The 26,439-nt window shown below is 45.3% G+C and overlaps 1 protein-coding gene across 1 annotated transcript in view; it reads left to right on the top strand.

The window, feature by feature from the left end:
- The window catches only part of LOC135520680 (carbonic anhydrase 14-like), a 31,462-nt gene extending 5,754 nt beyond the window's left edge, over positions 1-25,708 (top strand). Inside the window, exons 3-12 of the mRNA XM_064946413.1 lie at positions 1,926-2,105; positions 13,799-13,944; positions 14,613-14,708; positions 14,932-14,998; positions 15,414-15,571; positions 15,737-15,860; positions 20,265-20,288; positions 20,382-20,466; positions 23,829-23,882; positions 24,984-25,708. Of these exons, the coding sequence (XP_064802485.1) occupies positions 1,926-2,105; positions 13,799-13,944; positions 14,613-14,708; positions 14,932-14,998; positions 15,414-15,571; positions 15,737-15,860; positions 20,265-20,288; positions 20,382-20,466; positions 23,829-23,882; positions 24,984-25,080 (1,031 nt within the window). The 3' untranslated portion in view covers positions 25,081-25,708. The remainder of the gene's footprint in view (positions 1-1,925; positions 2,106-13,798; positions 13,945-14,612; positions 14,709-14,931; positions 14,999-15,413; positions 15,572-15,736; positions 15,861-20,264; positions 20,289-20,381; positions 20,467-23,828; positions 23,883-24,983) is intronic.
- Positions 25,709-26,439: the final 731 nt, after the last annotated feature.

The following is a 26,439-nucleotide window of genomic DNA, read 5'->3' as shown; positions in this document are numbered from 1 at the left end:
ATGTAACGTATACAGTGGGGCAAAAACGTATTTAGTCAGCCACCAATTGTGCCAATTATTTGGTCACCTACAAACAAGCAAGATTTCTGGCTCTCACAGACCTGTAACTTCTTCTTTAAGAGGCTCCTCTGTCCTCCACTCGTTACCTGTATTAATGGCACCTGTTTGAACTTGTTATCAGTATAAAAGACACCTGTCAACAACCTCAAACAGTCACACTCCAAAATCCACTATGGCCAAGACCAAAGAGCTGTCAAAGGACACCAGAAACAAAATTGTAGACCTGCACCAGGCTGGGAATACTGAGTCTGCAATAGGTAAGCAGCTTGGTTTGAAGAAATCAACTGTGGGAGCAATTATTAGGAAATGGAAGACATACAAGACCACTGATAATCTCCCTCGATCTGGGGCTCCACGCAAGATCTCACCCCGTGGGGTCAAAATGATCACAAGAACAGTGGGCAAAAATCCCAGAACCACACGGGGGGACCTAGTGAATGACCTGCAGAGAGCTGGGACCAAAGTAACAAAGCCTACCATCAGTAACACACTACGCCGCCAGGGACTCAAATACTGCAGTGCTAGACGTGTCCCCCTGCTTAAGCCAGTACATGTCAAGGCCCGTCTGAAGTTTGCTAGAGAGCATTTGGATGATCCAGAAGAAGATTGGGAGAATGTCATATGGTCAGATGAAACCAAAATACAACTTTTTGGTAAAAACTCAACTCGTCGTGTTTGGAGGACAAAGAATGCTGAGTTGCATTCTACTGTGAAGCATGGGGGTGGAAAAATCATGCTTCGGGGCTGTTTTTCTGCAAAGGGACCAGGACGACTGATCCGTGTAAAGGAAAGAACGATTGGGGCCATGTATCGTGAGATTTTGAGTGAAAACCTCCTTCCATCAGCAAGGGCATTGAAGATGAAACGTGGCTGGGTCTTTCAGCATAACAATGATCCCAAACACACCGCCCGGGCAACGAAGAAGTGGCTTCGTAAGAAGCATTTCAAGGTCCTGGAGTGGCCTAGCCAGTCTCCAGATCTCAACCCCATAGAAAATCTTTGGAGGGAGTTGAAAGTCCTTGTTGCCCAGCAACAGCCCCAAAACATCACTGCTATAGAGGAGATCTGCATGGAGGAATGGGCCAAAATACCAGCAACAGTGTGTGAAAACCTTGTGAAGACTTACAGAAAACGTTTGACCTCTGTCATTGCCAACAAAGGGTATATAACAAAGTATTGAGATAAACTTTTGTTATTGACCAAATACTTATTATCCACCATAATTTGCAAATAAATTCATAAAAAATCCTACAATGTGATTTTCTGGATTTTTTCCCCTCATTTTGTCTGTCATAGTTGAAGTGTACCTATGATGAAAATTACAGGCCTCTCTCGTCTTTTTAAGTGGGAGACCTTGCACAATTGGTGGCTGACTAAGTACTTTTTTGCCCCACTATATGTGTGCGTGTTGTGTGTCTGGGTGTGTGTTTGTAAGGGTGATGATGCTCATTAGTCGTTAGTCAGAGAAGGTCAAGTGGGTTGGCAGGGTAGCCTAGTAGTTAGAGCATTGGACTAGTAACCAAAAGGTTGCAAGTTCGAATCCCCGAGCTGACAAGGTACAAATCTGTCATTCTGCCCCTAAACAGGCAGTTAACACACCGTTCCTAGGCCGTCATTGAAAATAAGAATTTGCTCTTAACTGACATACATAGTAAAAAAAAAAAAGTATAGCAGGGGAGTGTGAAAGAGAGGATGATCCCCAACCTATCTTTTGTTTTCCACAGAAAATAGTCAAGAGGTCAATGTGAAATGTTACAAAAGAAAAGGCCTGCTGACAGACTGGCCATGTTTAATGTGTATCACTGACAGAGAGTCACAAGATGTGTCATGTTTTGGTCACTCTCTTCGCTTCTCCTCCCCCTCAGGTTCAGTAGGCCAGTCCGAGTGGGCAGATTACTTCCCAGACTGTGGTGGTAAGGCCCAGTCTCCGGTTGACGTGGCAACGGTCCAGACCCAGTATGACCCCAGCCTGTGCCCTCTTACCCCCCTCGGTTATAGCCAGCACGGCAACAAACCCTTCAGCCTCTATAACAACGGACATACAGGTAACTACAGCAACCACGCTGACTCCATCACTAACAACAGATAGGTAACTACAGCAACCATGCTGACTCCATCACTAACAACAGATAGGTAACTACAGCAACCATGCTGACTCCATCACGAACAACTAACATACAGGTAACTACAGCAACCATGCTGACTCCATCACTAACAACATACATACAGGTAACTACAGCAACCATTCTGACTCCATCACTAACAACAAACAGGTAACTACAGCAACCATGCTGACTCCATCACGGACCACTAACATACAGGTAACTACAGCAACCATGCTGACTCCATCACTAACAACATACATACAGGTAACTACAGCAACCATGCTGACTCCATCAAGAACAACATACAGGTAACTACAGCAACCATGCTGACTCCATCACTAACAACATACATACAGGTATCTACAGCAACCATTCTGACTCCATCACTAACAACTAAAATACAGGTAACTACAGCAACCATGCTGACTCCATCACTAACAACATACATACAGGTAACTACAGCAACCATGCCGACTCCATCACGAACAACATACATACAGGTATCTACAGCAACCATGCTGACTCCATCACTAACAACCTACAGGTAACTACAGCAACCATACTGACTCCATCAATAACAACATGCAGGTAACTACAGCAAAAATGCTGACTCCATCACTAACAACATACATACAGGTAACTACAGCAACCATGCTGACTCCATCACTAACAACATACAGGTAACTACAGCAACCATACTGACTCCATCACTAACAACATACAGGTAACTACAGCAAAAATGCTGACTCCATCACTAACAACTAGCATACAGGTAACTACAGCAACCATGCTAATTCCATCACTAACAACATACATACATGTAACTACAGCAACCATTCTGACTCCATCATTAACAACTAACATACAGGTAACTACAGCAACCATGCTGACTCCATCACTAACAACATACATACAGGTAACTACAGCAACCATGCTGACTCCATCACTAACAACTAACATAAAGGTAACTACAGCAACCATGCGGACTCCATCACTAACAACATACAGGTAACTACAGCAACCATGCTGACTCCATCACTAACAACTAACATACAGGTAACTACAGCAACCATGCTGACTCCATCACTAACAACATACATACAGGTAACTACAGCAACCATGCTGACTCCATCACTAACAACATACATACAGGTAACTACAGCAACCATGCTGACTCCATCACTAACAACATACAGGTAACTACAGCAACCATACTGACTCCATCACTAACAACATACAGGTAACTACAGCAAAAATGCTGACTCCATCACTAACAACTAGCATACAGGTAACTACAGCAACCATGCTAATTCCATCACTAACAACATACATACAGGTAACTACAGCAACCATGCTGACTCCATCACTAACAATAGCCATACAGGTAACTACAGCAACCATGCTAATTCCATCACTAACCACATAAATACTTTTTACTACAGCAACCATTCTGACTCCATCATTAACAACTAACATACAGGTAACTACAGCAACCATGCTGACTCCATCACTAACAACATACATACAGGTAACTACAGCAACCATGCCGACTCCATCACGAACAACATACATACAGGTATCTACAGCAACCATGCTGACTCCATCACTAACAACCTACAGGTAACTACAGCAACCATACTGACTCCATCAATAACAACATGCAGGTAACTACAGCAAAAATGCTGACTCCATCACTAACAACATACATACAGGTAACTACAGCAACCATGCTGACTCCATCACTAACAACATACAGGTAACTACAGCAACCATACTGACTCCATCACTAACAACATACAGGTAACTACAGCAAAAATGCTGACTCCATCACTAACAACTAGCATACAGGTAACTACAGCAACCATGCTAATTCCATCACTAACAACATACATACATGTAACTACAGCAACCATTCTGACTCCATCATTAACAACTAACATACAGGTAACTACAGCAACCATGCTGACTCCATCACTAACAACATACATACAGGTAACTACAGCAACCATGCTGACTCCATCACTAACAACTAACATAAAGGTAACTACAGCAACCATGCGGACTCCATCACTAACAACATACAGGTAACTACAGCAACCATGCTGACTCCATCACTAACAACTAACATACAGGTAACTACAGCAACCATGCTGACTCCATCACTAACAACATACATACAGGTAACTACAGCAACCATGCTGACTCCATCACTAACAACATACATACAGGTAACTACAGCAACCATGCTGACTCCATCACTAACAACATACAGGTAACTACAGCAACCATACTGACTCCATCACTAACAACATACAGGTAACTACAGCAAAAATGCTGACTCCATCACTAACAACTAGCATACAGGTAACTACAGCAACCATGCTAATTCCATCACTAACAACATACATACAGGTAACTACAGCAACCATGCTGACTCCATCACTAACAATAGCCATACAGGTAACTACAGCAACCATGCTAATTCCATCACTAACCACATAAATACTTTTTACTACAGCAACCATTCTGACTCCATCATTAACAACTAACATACAGGTAACTACAGCAACCATGCTGACTCCATCACTAACAACATACATACAGGTAACTACAGCAACCATGCTGACTCCATCACTAACAACTAACATACAGGTAACTACAGCAACCATGCTGACTCCATCACAAAAAACATACATACAGGTATCTATAGCAACCATGCTGACTCCATCACTAACAAAATACAGGTAACTACAGCAACCATGCGGACTCCATCACTAACAACATACAGGTAACTACAGCAACCATGCTGACTCCATCACTAACAACTAACATACAGGTAACTACAGCAACCATGCTGACTCCATCACTAACAACATACATACAGGTAACTACAGCAACCATGCTGACTCCATCACAAAAAACATACATACAGGTATCTATAGCAACCATGCTGACTCCATCACTAACAAAATACAGGTAACTACAGCAACCATGCGGACTCCATCACTAACAACATACATACATGGAACTACAGCAACCATGCTGACTCCATCACTAACAACATATATACAGGTAACTACAGCAACCATGCTGACTCCATCACTAACAACATACATACAGGTAACTACAGCAACCATGCTGACTCCATCACAAAAAACATACATACAGGTATCTACAGCAACCATGCTGACTCCATCACTAACAACATACAGGTAACTACAGCAACCATGCTGACTCCATCACTAACAACATACATACATGGAACTACAGCAACCATGCTGACTCCATCACTAACAACATATATACAGGTAACTACAGCAACCATGCTGACTCCATCTCTAACAACATACATACAGGTAACTACAGCAACCATGATGACTCCATCACTAACAACTAACATACAGGTAACTACAGCAACCATGCTGACTCCATCACTAACAACATACATACAGGTAACTACAGCAACCATTCTGACTCCATCACTAACAACATACATACAGGTAACTACAGCAACCATGCCGACTCCATCACGAACAACATACATACAGGTATCTACAGCAACCATGCTGACTCAAATCACTAACAACATACAGGTCACTACAGCAAAAATGCTGACTCCATCACTAACAACATACATACAGGTAACTACAGCAACCATGCTGACTCCATCACTAACAACATACAGGTAACTACAGCAACCATGCTGACTCCATCACTAACAACATATATACAGGTAACTACAGCAACCATGCTGACTCCATCACTAACAACAGCCATACAGGTAACTACAGCAACCATGCTGACTCCATCACTAACAACCTACAGGTAACGACAGCAACCATGCTGACTCCATCACTAACAACATACAGGTAACTACAGCAACCATACTGACTCCATCACTAACAACATGCAGGTAACTACAGCAAAAATGCTGACTCCATCACTAACAACATACATACAGGTAACTACAGCAACCATGCTGACTCCATCACTAACAACATACATACAGGTAACTACAGCAACCATGCTGACTCCATCACTAACAACATACAGGTAACTACAGCAACCATGCTGACTCCATCACTAACAACTAACATACAGGTAACTACAGCAACCATGCTGACTCCATCACTAACAACATACATACAGGTAACTACAGCAACCATGCTGACTCCATCACTAACAACATACATACAGGTAACTACAGCAACCATGCTGACTCCATCACTAACAACATACAGGTAACTACAGCAACCATACTGACTCCATCACTAACAACATACAGGTAACTACAGCAAAAATGCTGACTCCATCACTAACAACTAGCATACAGGTAACTACAGCAACCATGCTAATTCCATCACTAACAACATACATACAGGTAACTACAGCAACCATGCTGACTCCATCACTAACAATAGCCATACAGGTAACTACAGCAACCATGCTAATTCCATCACTAACAACATACATACATGTAACTACAGCAACCATTCTGACTCCATCATTAACAACTAACATACATGTAACTACAGCAACCATGCTGACTCCATCACTAACAACATACATACAGGTAACTACAGCAACCATGCTGACTCCATCACTAACAACTAACATACAGGTAACTACAGCAACCATGCGGACTCCATCACTAACAACATACAGGTAACTACAGCAACCATGCTGACTCCATCACTAACAACTAACATACAGATAGGTAACTACAGCAACCATGCTGACTCCATCACTAACAACATACATACAGGTATCTACAGCAACCATGCTGACTCCATCACTAACAACATACAGGTAACTACAGCAACCATGCTGACTCCATCACTAACAACATACATACATGGAACTACAGCAACCATGCTGACTCCATCACTAACAACATATATACAGGTAACTACAGCAACCATGCTGACTCCATCTCTAACAACATACATACAGGTAACTACAGCAACCATGCTGACTCCATCACTAACAACTAACATACAGGTAACTACAGCAACCATGCTGACTCCATCACTAACAACATACATACAGGTAACTACAGCAACCATTCTGACTCCATCACTAACAACTAACATACAGGTAACTACAGCAACCATGCTGACTCCATCACTAACAACATACATACAGGTAACTACAGCAACCATGCCGACTCCATCACGAACAACATACATACAGGTATCTACAGCAACCATGCTGACTCAAATCACTAACAACATACAGGTCACTACAGCAAAAATGCTGACTCCATCACTAACAACATACATACAGGTAACTACAGCAACCATGCTGACTCCATCACTAACAACATACAGGTAACTACAGCAACCATGCTGACTCCATCACTAACAACATATATACAGGTAACTACAGCAACCATGCTGACTCCATCACTAACAACAGCCATACAGGTAACTACAGCAACCATGCTGACTCCATCACTAACAACCTACAGGTAACGACAGCAACCATGCTGACTCCATCACTAACAACATACAGGTAACTACAGCAACCATACTGACTCCATCACTAACAACATGCAGGTAACTACAGCAAAAATGCTGACTCCATCACTAACAACATACATACAGGTAACTACAGCAAACATGCTGACTCCATCACTAACAACATACATACAGGTAACTACAGCAACCATGCTGACTCCATCACTAACAACAGCCATACAGGTAACTACAGCAACCATGCTGACTCCATCACTAACAACCTACAGGTAACGACAGCAACCATGCTGACTCCATCACTAACAACATACAGGTAACTACAGCAACCATACTGACTCCATCACTAACAACATGCAGGTAACTACAGCAAAAATGCTGACTCCATCACTAACAACATACATACAGGTAACTACAGCAACCATGCTGACTCCATCACTAACAACATACATACAGGTAACTACAGCAACCATGCTGACTCCATCACTAACAACATACAGGTAACTACAGCAACCATGCTGACTCCATCACTAACAACATACAGGTAACTACAGCAACCATACTGACTCCATCACTAACAACATGCGGGTAACTACAGCAAAAATGCTGACTCCATCACTAAGAACAAGCATACAGGTAACTACAGCAACCATGCTAATTCCATCACTAACAACATACATACAGGTAACTACAGCAACCATGCTGACTCCATCACTAACAACATACATACAGGTAACTACAGCAACCATGCTGACTCCATCACTAACAATAGCCATACATTTAACTACAGCAACCATGCTAATTCCATCACTAACAACATACATACATGTAACTACAGCAACCATTCTGACTCCATCATTAACAACTAACATACAGGTAACTACAGCAACCATGCTGACTCCATCACTAACAACTAACATACAGGTAACTACAGCAACCATGCGGACTCCATCACTAACAACATACAGGTAACTACAGCAACCATGCTGACTCCATCACTAACAACTAACATACAGGTAACTACAGCAACCATGCTGACTCCATCACTAACAACAGCCATACAGGTAACTACAGCAACCATGCTGACTCCATCACTAACAACCTACAGGTAACGACAGCAACCATGCTGACTCCATCACTAACAACATACAGGTAACTACAGCAACCATACTGACTCCATCACTAACAACATGCAGGTAACTACAGCAAAAATGCTGACTCCATCACTAACAACATACATACAGGTAACTACAGCAACCATGCTGACTCCATCACTAACAACATACATACAGGTAACTGCAGCAACCATGCTGACTCCATCACTAACAACTAACATACAGGTAACTACAGCAACCATGCTGACTCCATCACTAACAACTAACATACAGGTAACTACAGCAACCATGCTGACTCCATCACTAACAACATACATACAGGTAACTACAGCAACCATGCTGACTCCATCACTAACAACATACATACAGGTAACTACAGCAACCATGCTGACTCCATCACTAACAACATACAGGTAACTACAGCAACCATACTGACTCCATCACTAACAACATACAGGTAACTACAGCAAAAATGCTGACTCCATCACTAACAACTAGCATACAGGTAACTACAGCAACCATGCTGACTCCATCACTAACAACATACATACAGGTAACTACAGCAACCATGCTGACTCCATCACAAAAAACATACATACAGGTATCTACAGCAACCATGCTGACTCCATCACTAACAACATACATACATGGAACTACAGCAACCATGCTGACTCCATCACTAACAACATATATACAGGTAACTACAGCAACCATGCTGACTCCATCTCTAACAACATACATACAGGTAACTACAGAAACCATGCTGACTCCATCACTAACAACTAACATACAGGTAACTACAGCAACCATGCTGACTCCATCACTAACAACATACATACAGGTAACTACAGCAACCATTCTGACTCCATCACTAACAACTAACATACAGGTAACTACAGCAACCATGCTGACTCCATCACTAACAACATACATACAGGTAACTACAGCAACCATGCCGACTCCATCACGAACAACATACAGGTCACTACAGCAAAAATGCTGACTCCATCACTAACAACATACATACAGGTATCTACAGCAACCATGCTGACTCAAATCACTAACAACATACAGGTCACTACAGCAAAAATGCTGACTCCATCACTAACAACATACATACAGGTAACTACAGCAACCATGCTGACTCCATCACTAACAACATACAGGTAACTACAGCAACCATGCTGACTCCATCACTAACAACATACAGGTAACGACAGCAACCATGCTGACTCCATCACTAACAACATACAGGTAACTACAGCAACCATACTGACTCCATCACTAACAACATGCAGGTAACTACAGCAAAAATGCTGACTCCATCACTAACAACATACATACAGGTAACTACAGCAACCATGCTGACTCCATCACTAACAACATACATACAGGTAACTACAGCAACCATGCTGACTCCATCACTAACAACAGCCATACAGGTAACTACAGCAACCATGCTGACTCCATCACTAACAACCTACAGGTAACGACAGCAACCATGCTGACTCCATCACTAACAACATACAGGTAACTACAGCAACCATACTGACTCCATCACTAACAACATGCAGGTAACTACAGCAAAAATGCTGACTCCATCACTAACAACATACATACAGGTAACTACAGCAACCATGCTGACTCCATCACTAACAACATACATACAGGTAACTACAGCAACCATGCTGACTCCATCACTAACAACATACAGGTAACTACAGCAACCATGCTGACTCCATCACTAACAACATACAGGTAACTACAGCAACCATACTGACTCCATCACTAACAACATGCGGGTAACTACAGCAAAAATGCTGACTCCATCACTAAGAACTAGCATACAGGTAACTACAGCAACCATGCTAATTCCATCACTAACAACATACATACAGGTAACTACAGCAACCATGCTGACTCCATCACTAACAACATACATACTGGTAACTACAGCAACCATGCTGACTCCATCACTAACAATAGCCATACATTTAACTACAGCAACCATGCTAATTCCATCACTAACAACATACATACATGTAACTACAGCAACCATTCTGACTCCATCATTAACAACTAACATACAGGTAACTACAGCAACCATGCTGACTCCATCACTAACAACTAACATACAGGTAACTACAGCAACCATGCGGACTCCATCACTAACAACATACAGGTAACTACAGCAACCATGCTGACTCCATCACTAACAACTAACATACAGGTAACTACAGCAACCATGCTGACTCCATCACTAACAACATACATACAGGTAACTACAGCAACCATGCTGACTCCATCACAAAAAACATACATACAGGTATCTACAGCAACCATGCTGACTCCATCACTAACAACATACATACATGGAACTACAGCAACCATGCTGACTCCATCACTAACAACATATATACATGGAACTACAGCAACCATGCTGACTCCATCACTAACAACATATATACAGGTAACTACAGCAACCATGCTGACTCCATCTCTAACAACATACATACAGGTAACTACAGCAAACATGCTGACTCCATCACTAACAACTAACATACAGGTAACTACAGCAACCATGCTGACTCCATCACTAACAACATACATACAGGTAACTACAGCAACCATTCTGACTCCATCACTAACAACTAACATACAGGTAACTACAGCAACCATGCTGACTCCATCACTAACAACATACATACAGGTAACTACAGCAACCATGCCGACTCCATCACGAACAACATACATACAGGTATCTACAGCAACCATGCTGACTCAATTCACTAACAACATACAGGTAACTACAGCAAAAATGCTGACTCCATCACTAACAACATACATACAGGTAACTACAGCAACCATGCTGACTCCATCACTAACAACATACAGGTAACTACAGCAACCATGCTGACTCCATCACTAACAACATATATACAGGTAACTACAGCAACCATGCTGACTCCATCACTAACAACATACAGGTAACTACAGCAACCATACTGACTCCATCACTAACAACATGCGGGTAACTACAGCAAAAATGCTGACTCCATCACTAAGAACTAGCATACAGGTAACTACAGCAACCATGCTAATTCCATCACTAACAACATACATACAGGTAACTACAGCAACCATGCTGACTCCATCACTAACAATAGCCATACAGGTAACTACAGCAACCATGCTGACTCCATCACTAACAACATACAGGTAACTACAGCAAAAATGCTGACTCCATCACTAACAACTAGCATACAGGTAACTACAGCAACCATGCTAATTCCATCACTAACAACATACATACATGTAACTACAGCAACCATTCTGACTCCATCATTAACAACTAACATACAGGTAACTACAGCAACCATGCTGACTCCATCACTAACAACATACATACAGGTAACTACAGCAACCATGCTGACTCCATCACTAACAACTAACATACAGGTAACTACAGCAACCATGCGGACTCCATCACAAACAACATACAGGTAACTACAGCAACCATGCTGACTCCATCACTAACAACTAACATACAGGTAACTACAGCAACCATGCTGACTCCATCACTAACAACATACATACAGGTAACTACAGCAACCATGCTGACTCCATCACAAAAAACATACATACAGGTATCTACAGCAACCATGCTGACTCCATCACTAACAACATACAGGTAACTACAGCAACCATGCTGACTCCATCACTAACAACATACATACATGGAACTACAGCAACCATGCTGACTCCATCACTAACAACATATATACAGGTAACTACAGCAACCATGCTGACTCCATCTCTAACAACATACATACAGGTAACTACAGCAAACATGCTGACTCCATCACTAACAACTAACATACAGGTAACTACAGCAACCATGCTGACTCCATCACTAACAACATACATACAGGTAACTACAGCAACCATTCTGACTCCATCACTAACAACTAACATACAGGTAACTACAGCAACCATGCTGACTCCATCACTAACAACATACATACAGGTAACTACAGCAACCATGCCGACTCCATCACGAACAACATACATACAGGTATCTACAGCAACCATGCTGACTCAAATCACTAACAACATACAGGTAACTACAGCAAAAATGCTGACTCCATCACTAACAACATACATACAGGTAACTACAGCAACCATGCTGACTCCATCACTAACAACATACAGGTAACTACAGCAACCATGCTGACTCCATCACTAACAACATATATACAGGTAACTACAGCAACCATGCTGACTCCATCACTAACAACATACATACAGGTAACTACAGCAACCATGCCGACTCCATCACGAACAACATACATACAGGTAACTACAGCAACCATGCTGACTCCATCACTAACATACATACAGGTAACTACAGCAACCATGCTGTCTCCATCACTAACAACAGACAGTTAACTACAGCAACCATGCTGACTCCATCACTAACAACATACATACAGGTAACTACAGCAACCATGCTGACTCCATCACTAACAACAGACAGGTAACTACAGCAACCATGCTGACTCCATCACTAACAACATACATACAGGTAACTACAGCAACCATGCTGACTCCATCACTAACAACATACATACAGGTAAATGCAGCAACCATGCTGACTCCATCACTAACAACATACATACAGGTAACTACAGCAACCATTCTGACTCCATCACTAACAACATACATACAGGTAACTACAGCAACCATGCTGACTCCATCACTAACAACAGACAGTTAACTACAGCAACCATGCTGACTCCATCACTAACAACATACATACAGGTAACTACAGCAACCATGCTGACTCCATCACTAACAACAGACAGGTAACTACAGCAACCATGCTGACTCCATCACTAACAACATACATACAGGTAACTACAGCAACCATGCTGACTCCATCACTAACAACATACATACAGGTAACTACAGCAACCATTCTGACTCCATCACTAACAACATGCATACAGGTAACTACAGCAACCATGCTTTCTCTCCATCACAGTGGTGGTTCCTCTCCCAGGCTGGATGGGTTTAGGGGGGCTGCCCTGGCAGTTCACTGCCGTCCAGATGCACCTGCACTGGGGCAATGGAGCCCCGGAGGCCGGGGGCAGCGAACACACCATCAATGGTCAGAGCTCCGCTGCAGAGGTGAGGGACTGTGTGTGTGTTTGTTGAGGGGACTGTGTGTGTGTTTGTTCAGTTGAGAAACCATACTATAATCCCATTAAATATTATACAGAAACACTAAACAGCAATCTGGACTCTTAGCTCATCTGGTTAACACTAGTCATAGTAGGAGAAAACAAACTTGAAAAGAAAGGTTATTGGAAAACAAGTGTTTGAATGATGTTAATTAATTTGGGAGTGGAATTAAATCTGATTGAAATTGTTGTAAAGACTTCAGGATTAGTAAGCATGTCAAATAAAAGAAAGGGAGAGAGAGTTAGAGAGAGCTTGTGAGAGTTTGTGAGAGTTTGAAAACATGAAGGAGAAGCTCCATGCTCTGGTTACACACTATTACGTAAAGACAGACAATTAGTGTTTATCTCTCCACCCTCCCTTACTCCCTCCCTCTCAAAGAGTTTCAATGAGCCAGCATATCCCCCCTCCCTCTCTCATTCCCTCTCCCTCACACACTCTCTTTTTCTCCCATCGGAACGCTATGTAAACACACACACACACACACACACACACACACACACACACACACACACACACACACACACACACACACACACACACACACACACACACACACACACACACACACACACACACACACACACACACACTAACCATGTTCCCTCTCTGTGTAGCTGCATGTGGTGCACTACAACTCAGAGCTGTACCCTAACATGTCAGTGGCTATGACCCAGCAGGATGGACTGGCAGTCCTGGGAGTCCTCATAGAGGTAGGACTGTTACATCATAACTAACTGACAATCACATCAACCACTGGATACATTACATACTTCAAAAGATTTGTATTTTTACAATAGGTTACAAATTCCCTTTATTTACGTTTTATTTCTTCAGTTGTAAAATGTACACATCACCAGATTAATAAGAAAGGCTTTGTGAATGTATAGTAAAGCCTGCACACTTGACCTAAAGGGAAGATGTGTGATCTGTCAGACAGGTGAGGAGGCTAACCAGGCCTTTTGGAACATTCTCAACTACCTGGGTCGCATCAGACATGCAGGTAATGATTATTTACCTTTATTTAACTAGGCAAGTCAATAAGAACAAATTCTTATTTTCAATGACAGCCTAGGAACAGTGGGTTAACTGCCTTGTTCAGGGGCAGAACAACAGACTTTTACCTTGTCAGCTCGGGGATTGGATCTTGCAAATTTTTGGTTATTAGTCCAACACTCTAACCACTAGGCTACCTGCCGCCCCAGGTGGCTTAATCAAAGTACACCTTAGCCAATCAGCATTATTACTACAGCTACCTTCTAGCAATGTTACCACGACTACAGTAGTTTATGGGGATTCTCTGATTTCTTATGCAAGTGCCAAACAGCACCACTACGTGTCACCAGGAGTCAAACCCTGTACATATCCTCTAACTTTCATCTGTCCATCCACCCCTCCATTCCTCCCTCTGTGGTCAGGTCAGAGTGTGTCCATCCCAGCCTTTGATGTCCAGTCCCTCCTGCCCTCTGACCTGGGGCGGTACTACCGATACAATGGCTCTCTCACCACTCCTCCCTGCTTCCAGAGTGTCCTCTGGACCCTCTTCACAGAGACCGTCAAAATCTCACACACACAGGTAAGGGAAGGTGTGTGTGTGTGTGTGGAATGGTGATAAACTTATGCTTGAATACAAAGCATCACTATGTCCTCCCTTCCTCCTCTTCACCATATTTCCTCTCTTCCTCCCCTCTTTACTTCTCTCTTTCCTCTTCTCTTCCTCTCTGTCCTCCCTTTCCCTCAGCTGATGAAGCTGGAGACAGTGCTGTATGCCAGTAAGGAGGACGCTGACCGCGTCGTCATGCAGGACAACTACCGTACACCCCAACCACTTAACGACCGGACCATCCTCTCATCCTTCCCATTAGGTCGGGGGGGGGGGATTGTTCTCTAACACAACCAACAGCCTCGTAGCTAACAGCAGCATCAGCAGGAAGGGCATGGGGTGGGCTAGCCTCGTACCTAACAGCAGCATCAGCAGGAAGGGCATGGGGCGGGCTAGCCTCGTACCTAACAGCAGCACCAGCAGGAAGGGCATGGGGCGGGCTAGCCTCGTACCTAACAGCAGCACCAGCAGGAAGGGCATGGGGCGGGCTAGCCTCGTACCTAACAGCAACATCAGCAGGAAGGGCATGGGGCGGGCTAGCCTTGTACCTAACAGCAGCACCAGCAGGAAGGGCATGGGGTGGGCTAGCCTCGTACCTAACAGCAGCACCAGCAGGAAGGGCATGGGGCGGGCTAGCCTCGTACCTAACAGCAGCATCAGCAAGAAGGGCATGGGGCGGGCTAGCCTTGTACTTAACAGCAGCACCAGCAGGAAGGGCATGGGGCAGGCTAGCCTCGTACCTAACAGCAGCATCAGCAGGAAGGGCATGGGGCGGGCTAGCCTCGTACCAAACAGCAGCATCAGCAGGAAGGGCATGGGGCGGGCTAGCCTTGTACTTAACAGCAGCACCAGCAGGAAGGGCATGGGGCAGGCTAGCCTCGTACCTAACAGCAGCATCAGCAGGAAGGGCATGGGGCGGGCTAGCCTCGTACCAAACAGCAGCATCAGCAGGAAGGGCATGGGGCGGGCTAGCCTTGTACCTAACAGCAGCATCAGCAGGAAGGGCATGGGGCCGGCTAGCCTCGTACCTAACAGCAGCATCAGCAAGAAGGGCATGGGGCGGGCTAGCCTCGTACCTAACAGCAGCACCAGCAGGAAGGGCATGGGGCGGGCTAGCCTCGTACCTAACAGCAGCATCAGCAGGAAGGGCATGGGGCGGGCTAGCCTCGTACCTAACAGCAGCATCAACAGGAAGGGCATGGGTCGGGCTAGCCTCGTACCTAACAGCAGCATCAGCAGGAAGGGCATGGGGCGGGCTAGCCTCATACCTAACAGCAGCACCAGCAGGAAGGGCATGGAGCGGTGTAGCCTTGTACTTAACAGCAGCATCAGCAGGAAGGGCATGGGGCGGGCTAGCCTTGTACCTAACAGCAGCACCAGCAGGAAGGGCATGGGGCGGGCTAGCCTTGTACCTAACAGCAGCACCAGCAGGAAGGGCATGGGGCGGGCTAGTCTTGTACCTAACAGCAGCACCAGCAGGAAGGGCATTGGGCGGGCTAGCCTCGTACCTAACAGCAGCATCAGCAGGAAGGGCATGGGGCGGGCTAGCCTTGTACCTAACTGCAGCACCAGCAGGAAGGGCATGGGGCGGGCTAGCCTCGTATCTAACAGCAGCACCAGCAGGAAGGGCATGGGGCGGGCTAGCCTTGTACCTAACAGCAGCACCAGCAGGAAGGGCATGGGGCGGGCTAGCCTTGTACCTAACAGCAGCACCAGCAGGAAGGGCATGGGGTGGGCTAGCCTTGTACCTAACAGCAGCACCAGCAGGAAGGGCATGGGGCGGGCTAGCCTTGTACCTAACAGCAGCACCAGCAGGAAGGGCATGGGGCGGGCTAGCCTTGTACCTAACAGCAGCACCAGCAGGAAGGGCATGGGTTGGGCTAGCCTTGTACCTAACAGCAGCACCAGCAGGAAGGGCATTGGGCGGGCTAGCCTCGTACCTAACAGCAGCATCAGCAGGAAGGGCATGGGGCGGGCTAGCCTTGTACCTAACTGCAGCACCAGCAGGAAGGGCATGGGGCGGGCTAGCCTCGTATCTAACAGCAGCATCAGCAGGAAGGGCATGGGGCGGGCTAGCCTCGTATCTAACAGCAGCATCAGCAGGAAGGGCATGGGGCGGGCTAGCCTCGTACCTAACAGCAGCATCAGCAGGAAGGGCATGGGGCGGGCTAGCCTCGTACCTAACAGCAGCACCAGCAGGAAGGGCATGGGGCAGGCTAGCCTCGTACCTAACAGCAGCACCAGTAGGAAGGGCATGGAGCGGGCTAGCCTCGTAGCTAACAGCAGCATCAGCAGGAAGGGCATGGGGCGGGCTAGCCTCGTACCTAACAGCAGCACCAGCAGGAAGGGCATGGGGTGGGCTAGCCTCGTACCTAACAGCAGCACCAGCAGGAAGGGCATGGGGTGGGCTAGCCTTGTACCTAACAGCAGCATCAGCAGGAAGGGCATGGGGTGGGCTAGCCTCGTACAGTGACCACTAATGACATTTCACCAAACAGTATTAGTGGACACGGTGAGGGGCTCTCGGGGTGGACATGTGGAGGAAGGCTAGCGTTAATCACTAAAGAGAGGAATGTGGTGAGAACTGTGGGAATGTCAAGGGTTACTGACTGTGAAAGAGATAGAGACGGGGATAGAGGGGACGAGACAGGGGAAAAGAGAGAGGGGGGGGGTTTGAGGGAGTGATAGAGAGAAAGAGAGAGATAGAGAGAGAGGGGTAGTGGGGAAGAGAAAGAGGAGCTGTAAATGAGGGGGAGCTCTGTTTACAAGATGGCTGATTCGTTTTTGCAACATCTCTTCTCTAAACACTGATACTGTTGTTTTCACATGACAAGAGAGGTTGAGAGAGAGGAACTGAGAGAGAGAGAGAGAGAGAGAGAGGAAGAGAGAGACAGAAAGAAAGGGAGAAATGGAGAGATAGGGAGAGTGAGAGAGAAAGAAAGAAAGAAAGAAAGAAAGGGAGAGAGAGATAGAGAGAAAGGGAGAGTGAGAAAAGGAGAAAGGGAGAGCAAGAGAGAGAGAGCGGAACACAGACAAAGGAGAAAGAATTTGTGAAAAACTGATAGGGTGGCCTATGACAACACAATAGGAGGCTGGTGAGAGGAGGACGGCTCATAATAATGGCTGGGGTGGAGTGAATGTAATGGTGTGTTTAATATCATTCCATTCCGCCCATCCTCCCCAATTAAGGTACCACCTGCCTCCCGTGGACAACACTCATTCCAAAGGCTACAGAACACACTGTAGACATATGATCATTTCCCTGTGGTTCTACTGGTAGACAACACTCATTCCAAAGACTACAGAACACACTGTAGACGTATGATCATTTCCCTGTAGTTCTACTGGTAGACAACACTCATTCCAAAGACTACAGAACACACTGTAGACGTATGATCATTTACCTGTAGTTCTACTGGTAGACAACACTCATTCCAAAGACTACAGAACACACAGTAGACGTATGATCATTTACCTGTAGTTCTACTGGTAGACAACACTCATTCCAAAGACTACAGAACACACTGTAGACGTATGATCATTTCCCTGTAGTTCTACTGGTAGACAACACTCATTCCAAAGACTACAGAACACACTGTAGACGTATGATCATTTACCTGTAGTTCTACTGGTAGACAACACTCATTCCAAAGACTACAGAACACACAGTAGACGTATGATCATTTACCTGTAGTTCTACTGGTAGACAACACTCATTCCAAAGACTACAGAACACACTGTAGACGTATGATCATTTCCCTGTAGTTCTACTGGTAGACAACACTCATTCCAAAGACTACAGAACACACAGTAGACGTATGATCATTTACCTGTAGTTCTACTGGTAGACAACACTCATTCCAAAGACTACAGAACACACAGTAGACGTATGATCATCTCCCTGTAGTTCTACTGGTAGACAACACTCATTCCAAAGACTACAGAACACACTCTAGACGTATGATCATTTACCTGTAGTTCTACTGGTAGACAACACTCATTCCAAAGACTACAGAACACACTGTAGACGTATGATCATTTCCCTGTGGTTCTACTGGTAGACAACACTCATTCCAAAGACTACAGAACACACTGTAGACGTATGATCATTTCCCTGTAGTTCTACTGGTAGACAACACTCATTCCAAAGACTACAGAACACACTGTAGACGTATGATCATTTCCCTGTAGTTCTACTGGTAGACAACACTCATTCCAAAGACTACAGAACACACTGTAGACGTATGATCATTTCCCTGTAGTTCTACTGGTAGACAACACTCATTCCAAAGACTACAGAACACACTGTAGACGTATGATCATTTCCCTGTAGTTCTACTGGTAGACAACACTCATTCCAAAGACTACAGAACACACTGTAGACGTATGATCATTTCCCTGTAGTTCTACTGGTAGACAACACTCATTCCAAAGGCTACAGAACACACTGTAGACATATGATCATTTCCCTGTAGTTCTACTAGATTTGATTGAACATGAATTCCAACTGAATTATCGACTGCATAAACAAAGTAGCAGTATTTTTACATGAACCCTCTGTCATGACATCACGATCATGTCAAGCCTGTTATTATGTCGGCCTTATGACAGACGTACAGGTAATAAGACAATGCTCTAAATAACATATTCCTTTTCCCACTTGCAGAATCAGTGAAGGTGTACACTGCCGGTAAGAGGTGGACCTTCAAAGCTCATTCATTATTAGAGTAGGCCTCTGGTCATGTTTGATGTACTAGTTGGAATATTTCTCTGTCTGTCTCAGGAGAGATCACAGCGATAGTAATAGGAGCTCTGTGTGGCTGTGTTGGTGTGGCTGTCATCATCCGCTTCATAGTGAAGACTATACGGTAAGGCACTGAGCTGTGAAATGGGGTTTCTTAGCTTACTAGTCTGCCTGAGGGCTATTCTGTTTTTGATTAAACCAACTACTGTTACGGCCGTTAAAAGAAGAGGGAGCAGACCAAAGCACAGGGTGGTAAGTGTTCAAGTGTTTTTTTGAAAATAAATCATGAACAAAATAACAAAGAGCAAAACGATAACGAACAGTTCTGCCAGGTGCAGAAACACAAAACAAAAAAAAACTACCCACAAACCCAGGTGGGGAAAAGGTCACCTAAGTATGATTCTCAATCAGAGACAACGATAGACAGCTGCCTCTGATTGAGAACCACACCCGGCCAAACACAAAGAACTAGAAAACATAGAAATAAGGAAACTAGAATGCCCACCCTAGTCATACCTTGGCCTAACCAAAATAGGGAATAAAAGCATCTCTATGGCCAGGGCGTGACACTACCCCCCCCCAAAGGTGCGGACTCCGGCCGCAAAACCTGACTCTAAAGGGGAGGGTCCGGGTGGGCTTCCTTTACGGCGGCGGCTCTGGTGCGGGACCTAGACCCCCCTCTGCCTCTGGCTCCCCCCACCTTGGTGGCGCCTCTGGTGCGGGGACCCTCGCTGCCGACCCCGGACTGGGCACCCTCGTAGTGGGCCCCGGACTGGGCACCCTCATTGCTGCGGGCCCCGGACTGGGCACCCTCGTTTGCTGCGGGCCCCGGACTGGGCACCCTCGTTTGCAGCGGGCCCCGGACTGGGCACCCTCGTTGCTGGAGGCCCCGGACTGGAGACCGTCGCTGGAGGCTCCGGATTGGAGGCCATCATTGGAGGTTTTGTGCCCTGTCTCCACACTGGAGGCTTCCTGCCATGGATCATCACTGGAGGCTTCGTGCCATGGATCATCACTGGAGGCTTCTTGCCATGGATCATCACTGGAGGCTTCGTGCCATGGATCATCACTGGAGGCTTCTTGCCATGGATCATCACTGGAGGCTTCGTGCCATGGATCATCACTGGAGGCTTCGTGCCATGGATCATCACTGGAGGCTTCTTGCCATGGATCATCACTGGAGGCTTCGTGCCATGGATCATCACTGGAGGCTTCTTGCCATGGATCATCACTGGAGGCTTCTTGCCATGGATCATCACTGGAGGCTTCGTGCCATGGATCATCACTGGAGGCTTCTTGCCATGGATCATCACTGGAGGGAGGAGACGTATGGGCAGTCTGGTACGTGGAGCTGCTACAGGGCTCACCAGGCTGGGGAGACATGCAAGAGGATTAGTTCTGGGCGCAGGCCTCACCAGGCTGGAGAGACATACAGGAAGTCCTGTCCTTGGCAGAGGCACCGGATACACTGGGCCGTGGAGGCGCACTGGAGGTCTTGAGCTAAGAGCCTGCACAACCCGTCCTGGCTGGATGGTGACTTTGGCCCGGCATGTGCGGGGCGCAGGCACAGGACGGGCGCAGGCACAGGACGCACTGGGCTGTGCAGACGCACTGGAGACACAGTGGGCAGAGCCGGCACAGGATATCCTGGGCCGTAGAGACGTACTGGAGGTCTGGAGAGCAGGACTGGCACAATCCTTCCTGGCTGGATGCTCACCCTAGCCCGGCAGATGCGGGGAGCTGGGATGTAGCGCACCGGGCTAAGAATGCGTACTGGAGACACCGTGCGCTCCACCGCATAACACAGTGCCTGACCAGTACGACGCCCGCCACAGTAAGCCCAGGGAGTTGGCTCAGGTCTCCAACCTGACTCTGCCACACTCCCTGTGTGCTCCCCCCAAAGATGTTTTTGGGGCTGCCTCTCGGGCTTCCTTGCCAGCCGTGTTCCCTCATAACGCTGCCTCTCATCTTTCGCTGCTTCCAGTTCCTCCCGTGGACGGCGATACTCCCCAGCCTGCCTCCAGGGTCCTTTCCCGTCCAGGATTTCCTCCCATGTCCAGGAGTCCATTACCCGCTGTTCATCCTTACCACACTGCTTGGTCCGTTGGTGGTGGGTAGTTCTGTTACGGCCATTAAAAGAAGAGGGAGTGGACCAAAGCACAGCGTGGTAAGTGTTCATGATTTATTTTCAAAAAACACTTGAACAAAATAACAAAGAGCAAAACGACAAAGAACAGTTCTGTCAGGGTGCAGAAACACAAAACAGGAAATAACTACCCACAAACCCAGGTGGGGAAAAGGTCACCTAAGTATGATTCTCAATCAGAGACAACGATAGACAGCTGCCTCTGATTGAGAACCACACCCGGTCAAACACAAAGATATAGAAAACATAGAAATAAAGAAACTAGAATGCCCACCCTAGTCACACCTTGGCCTAACCAAAATAGAGAATAAAAGCATCTCTATGGCCAGGGCGTGACAACTACAGTGTTATCTGAAGTAGAAAACAGTATGGTCAACCAGATTTTTGTTGTGCTGGTTACCTGGTTACCTGTGTTTATCATATGAAACTGTGGTATGCTTTGATCCAAAATGTTCTGAGTTTCTTTTTGTTCTTGGTGTCTCAATCTTCACATTTCTCTTGGCAGATTTTTCAAACACCTGCATAATGAAAGGGTCTTGGTAAACAGGTGGAATCCTCCATAATACCTGATACCTACTGCTTCCATGCCCAATACTACATGTTCATAAACCAAATGAATACTACTGCCAGTGTTCTCTGTGACAGGGTTCTAATTACAGGGATGTCTGGAGATGCTAGCCACGCCTTTACTAAAAGTTTCTCCCCCAAAAGTGTTTTGGCACCCCTTGAATTGTAAAAAAAACAAACATCAACGTGGGCACCCCCATCAGTGTACCTCCTAGAGTCAATGTGTAATTCCAACCCTGATAAAAAATAACATTACTATGTTAAACACCAGTGACTGGTAGATTCCCTGGCCTATGTGCTCATATCTAGGATCGGGTTGTTACTCCAATCCTAACCGTAACCATGAGGTAAAAACAAAAAACTGACCTTAGATCAGTGATCAGGGGCAACTTCATCCTCTACCATCTGATTGTTGCTCTGACTGTGTGATAATTGCCCACTTCTTCATCGACCCTTTGTCCCTACATTATGCACTTTAGATTTAGAACCAACAGCCTCGCTTGCCAGGCTTAATGCTAAAGACACATGGTTAGGAATGAGACTAAAGAGCTGAGATGATTGGCTAGGTGTAAGGAATATGGCAAAAGGTTCACCCAGCCCACACCATACTGTCAATAACTAGCTCATTATTTCACATCTAGAAAACGTGCAGAGGAAAATGATAAAGGGTCGGTTCGGGGCATGATTGTTGCCCTTTTAACATGATTGTGTCTGTCTGTGATGTGATCGTTTGTGTTTCCTTGTCACATGACACTGTGTTTTCATCACAACAGCTCCACCTCTAGCTGGGACGTCCTGCCGAGCATCCGGCCCGCCCCCGTGCCCAGGTCACCAATCAGATTATGACCTTTGATCTTCACCCCTTTAACCCAAATCCCTGATTCTACTCCCCATCATCTGCCTTCTGTCCCTGGCTAGAGATAACTCCTAGCACCCCTAAACGTTGGTGTGTAGCCTCCAGATCTGAAGAAAGTGCGTAGATGTGTCGTTAAAATCGGGCTCAATTGAGCTCGTTTTACTTTTAGCCATTTTACTTACCAATCTAATTCCTTAAGATCTGCAAACACCAAGGTGGTCTAGGAGTTGTTTTTTGGACTGGGACTCTAGAAATTCCAACATCACGTGTTATCCTAAAGAATCCTAATCCATTCCTGTAATCCTGTTATTCTAGGAAATTTCACAACTCATTTTTTTAAAGTAGATTGTTGTGTCTTTAAATCCAGTGTTGTACTAATATAGCACATTTTATCCCTCTCAATAGCTTTTTAATGCTGTAACTTCCCACTGGGCACACACTGGTTGAAGCAATGTTGTTTCCACGTCGATTCCACGAATCGACGTTGAATTGTTGTCTGTGCCCAGTGGGTTTCTACGTCACACTCCTCTATTGAGTCATTGATCCGTTCACTCCATCATTCCCTCCAAAACATTCACCAAGCATTACTCCTCGCTTGTTGTTGACTTGGACTTTTACTGTACTTTGAAGCCTATGAATTATTATTATAATAGATTATGGCTTTATTTCATTTGTTGACTTTTCTTCATTTTATTTTTAGTCTGTCTTTCAGTCTGTCTGTCAGTCAGTCTGTCTTTGTCAGTCAGTCAGTCTGTCTTTGTCAGTCAGTCAGTCAGTCAGTCAGTCAGTCTGTCTGTCTGTCTGTCTGTCTGTCTGTCTGTAAGTCAGTCTTCCCCCTACCTTTATCCATTGTTGTCATTTGGTTCATTTACACATAGACCTACCATTGGGATGTTTCCCAACAAGAACAAATCCATGCAGTTATTTAGTGTATCACTCTGCTGGATGGTTGAGTAAACTTCTACAAAATACAGTGCAAACAGGGGGAGTATGACATACAGCAGGATCAATGAGCTTTTATGCCATGTACTTCCATTGATGAGTCGGACTGCCTGTGCCCTCTGACATGTAGGACTAAGGAGCCAGGGAAGGAGCTGAAACCGGACGTGGCCCTCAACACGACCACTGAACCAGGAAAAAAAGAAGATCCTGTCCCCCCCGCAGTCTGAGACCAATCAGAGACCTCCATGAACGACCCCCCCCTCCCCCACCAACCACACTCTACCCTCCCTGCCAATGGGCTTGGATGAGTGCCTCTATGGCTCTGGTCCAGAGGAGGCTGGTCGGAGGAGCTATGGGAGGACAGGCTCATTATAATGGGTAGAATGGAATGATGGAGCGGTATCAAACGCATCAAACATATGGAGACCACATGTTTGACTACATTCCATTTATTCCATTCCAGCCATTACAATAAGCCTATAGCTCCTCCCACAAGCCTCCTCTGCTCTGGTTCATGTGTCTGTCTGCATGGCCTTTTGGGTGAATGCATGGTCTGTTATGGGCTACCTGTATGCATGGTACTCTTTTCCATCCATGTTCTGCCCTTCCTGTCCTAACTTCAGGGCCTCATGGGCACAGCTGGACTGCGTTCAGGATGACATCATCACTTTCAACTGCCATGCGAGACACACCTCCAAACGAGAGGAAGGAATAGTAGAAACATGTCACACAATTTGTAATTGAAGACTGTATAGTCCAAACCATGTGATTCTGAAATCAGCGATTCTGAAATGTTGCTTGTCTGAATTCAGCTGTAAATACATTAAGCATCAAAATAAAAGAGTTGAATGACAATGATGCTTGGGTCAGTGTGATGTTCACACTGGTGTAGTACACTTGAAGAACACTAGACACTGCTATAGGACAAGTAGTGTAGTACACATGATGAACACTAGACACTGCTATAGGACAAGTAGTGTAGTACACATGATGAACAATAGACACTGCTATAGGACAAGTGGGGTAGTACACATGATGAACACTAGACACTGCTATAGGACAAGTAGGGTAGTACACATGATGAACACTAGACACTGCTGTAGGACAAGTAGTGTAGTACACATGATGAACACTAGACACTGCTATAGGACAAGTGGTGTAGTACACATGATGAACACTAGACACTGCTATAGGACAAGTAGTGTAGTACACATGATGAACACTAGACACTGCTGTAGGACAAGTGGTGTAGTACACATGATGAACACTAGACACTGCTATAGGACAAGTGGTGTAGTACACATGATGAACACTAGACACTGCTATAGGACAAGTAGTGTAGTACACATGATGAACACTAGACACTGCTATAGGACAAGTGGTGTAGTACACATGATGAACACTAGACACTGCTGTCAGACAAGTGGTGTAGTACACATGATGAACACTAGACACTTCTATAGGACAAGTAGTGTAGTACACATGATGAACACCAGACACTGCTATAGGACAAGTGGGGTAGTACACATGATGAACACTAGACACTGCTATAGGACAAGTAGGGTAGTACACATGATGAACACTAG

This window comes from Oncorhynchus masou, chromosome 29 (genome assembly GCF_036934945.1).
Source record: "Oncorhynchus masou masou isolate Uvic2021 chromosome 29, UVic_Omas_1.1, whole genome shotgun sequence".
NCBI classification, from domain to species: Eukaryota; Metazoa; Chordata; class Actinopteri; order Salmoniformes; family Salmonidae; genus Oncorhynchus; species Oncorhynchus masou.
Note: the sequence above shows the minus strand (reverse complement) of the source record. Positions and strands in the feature narration are given on the sequence as shown.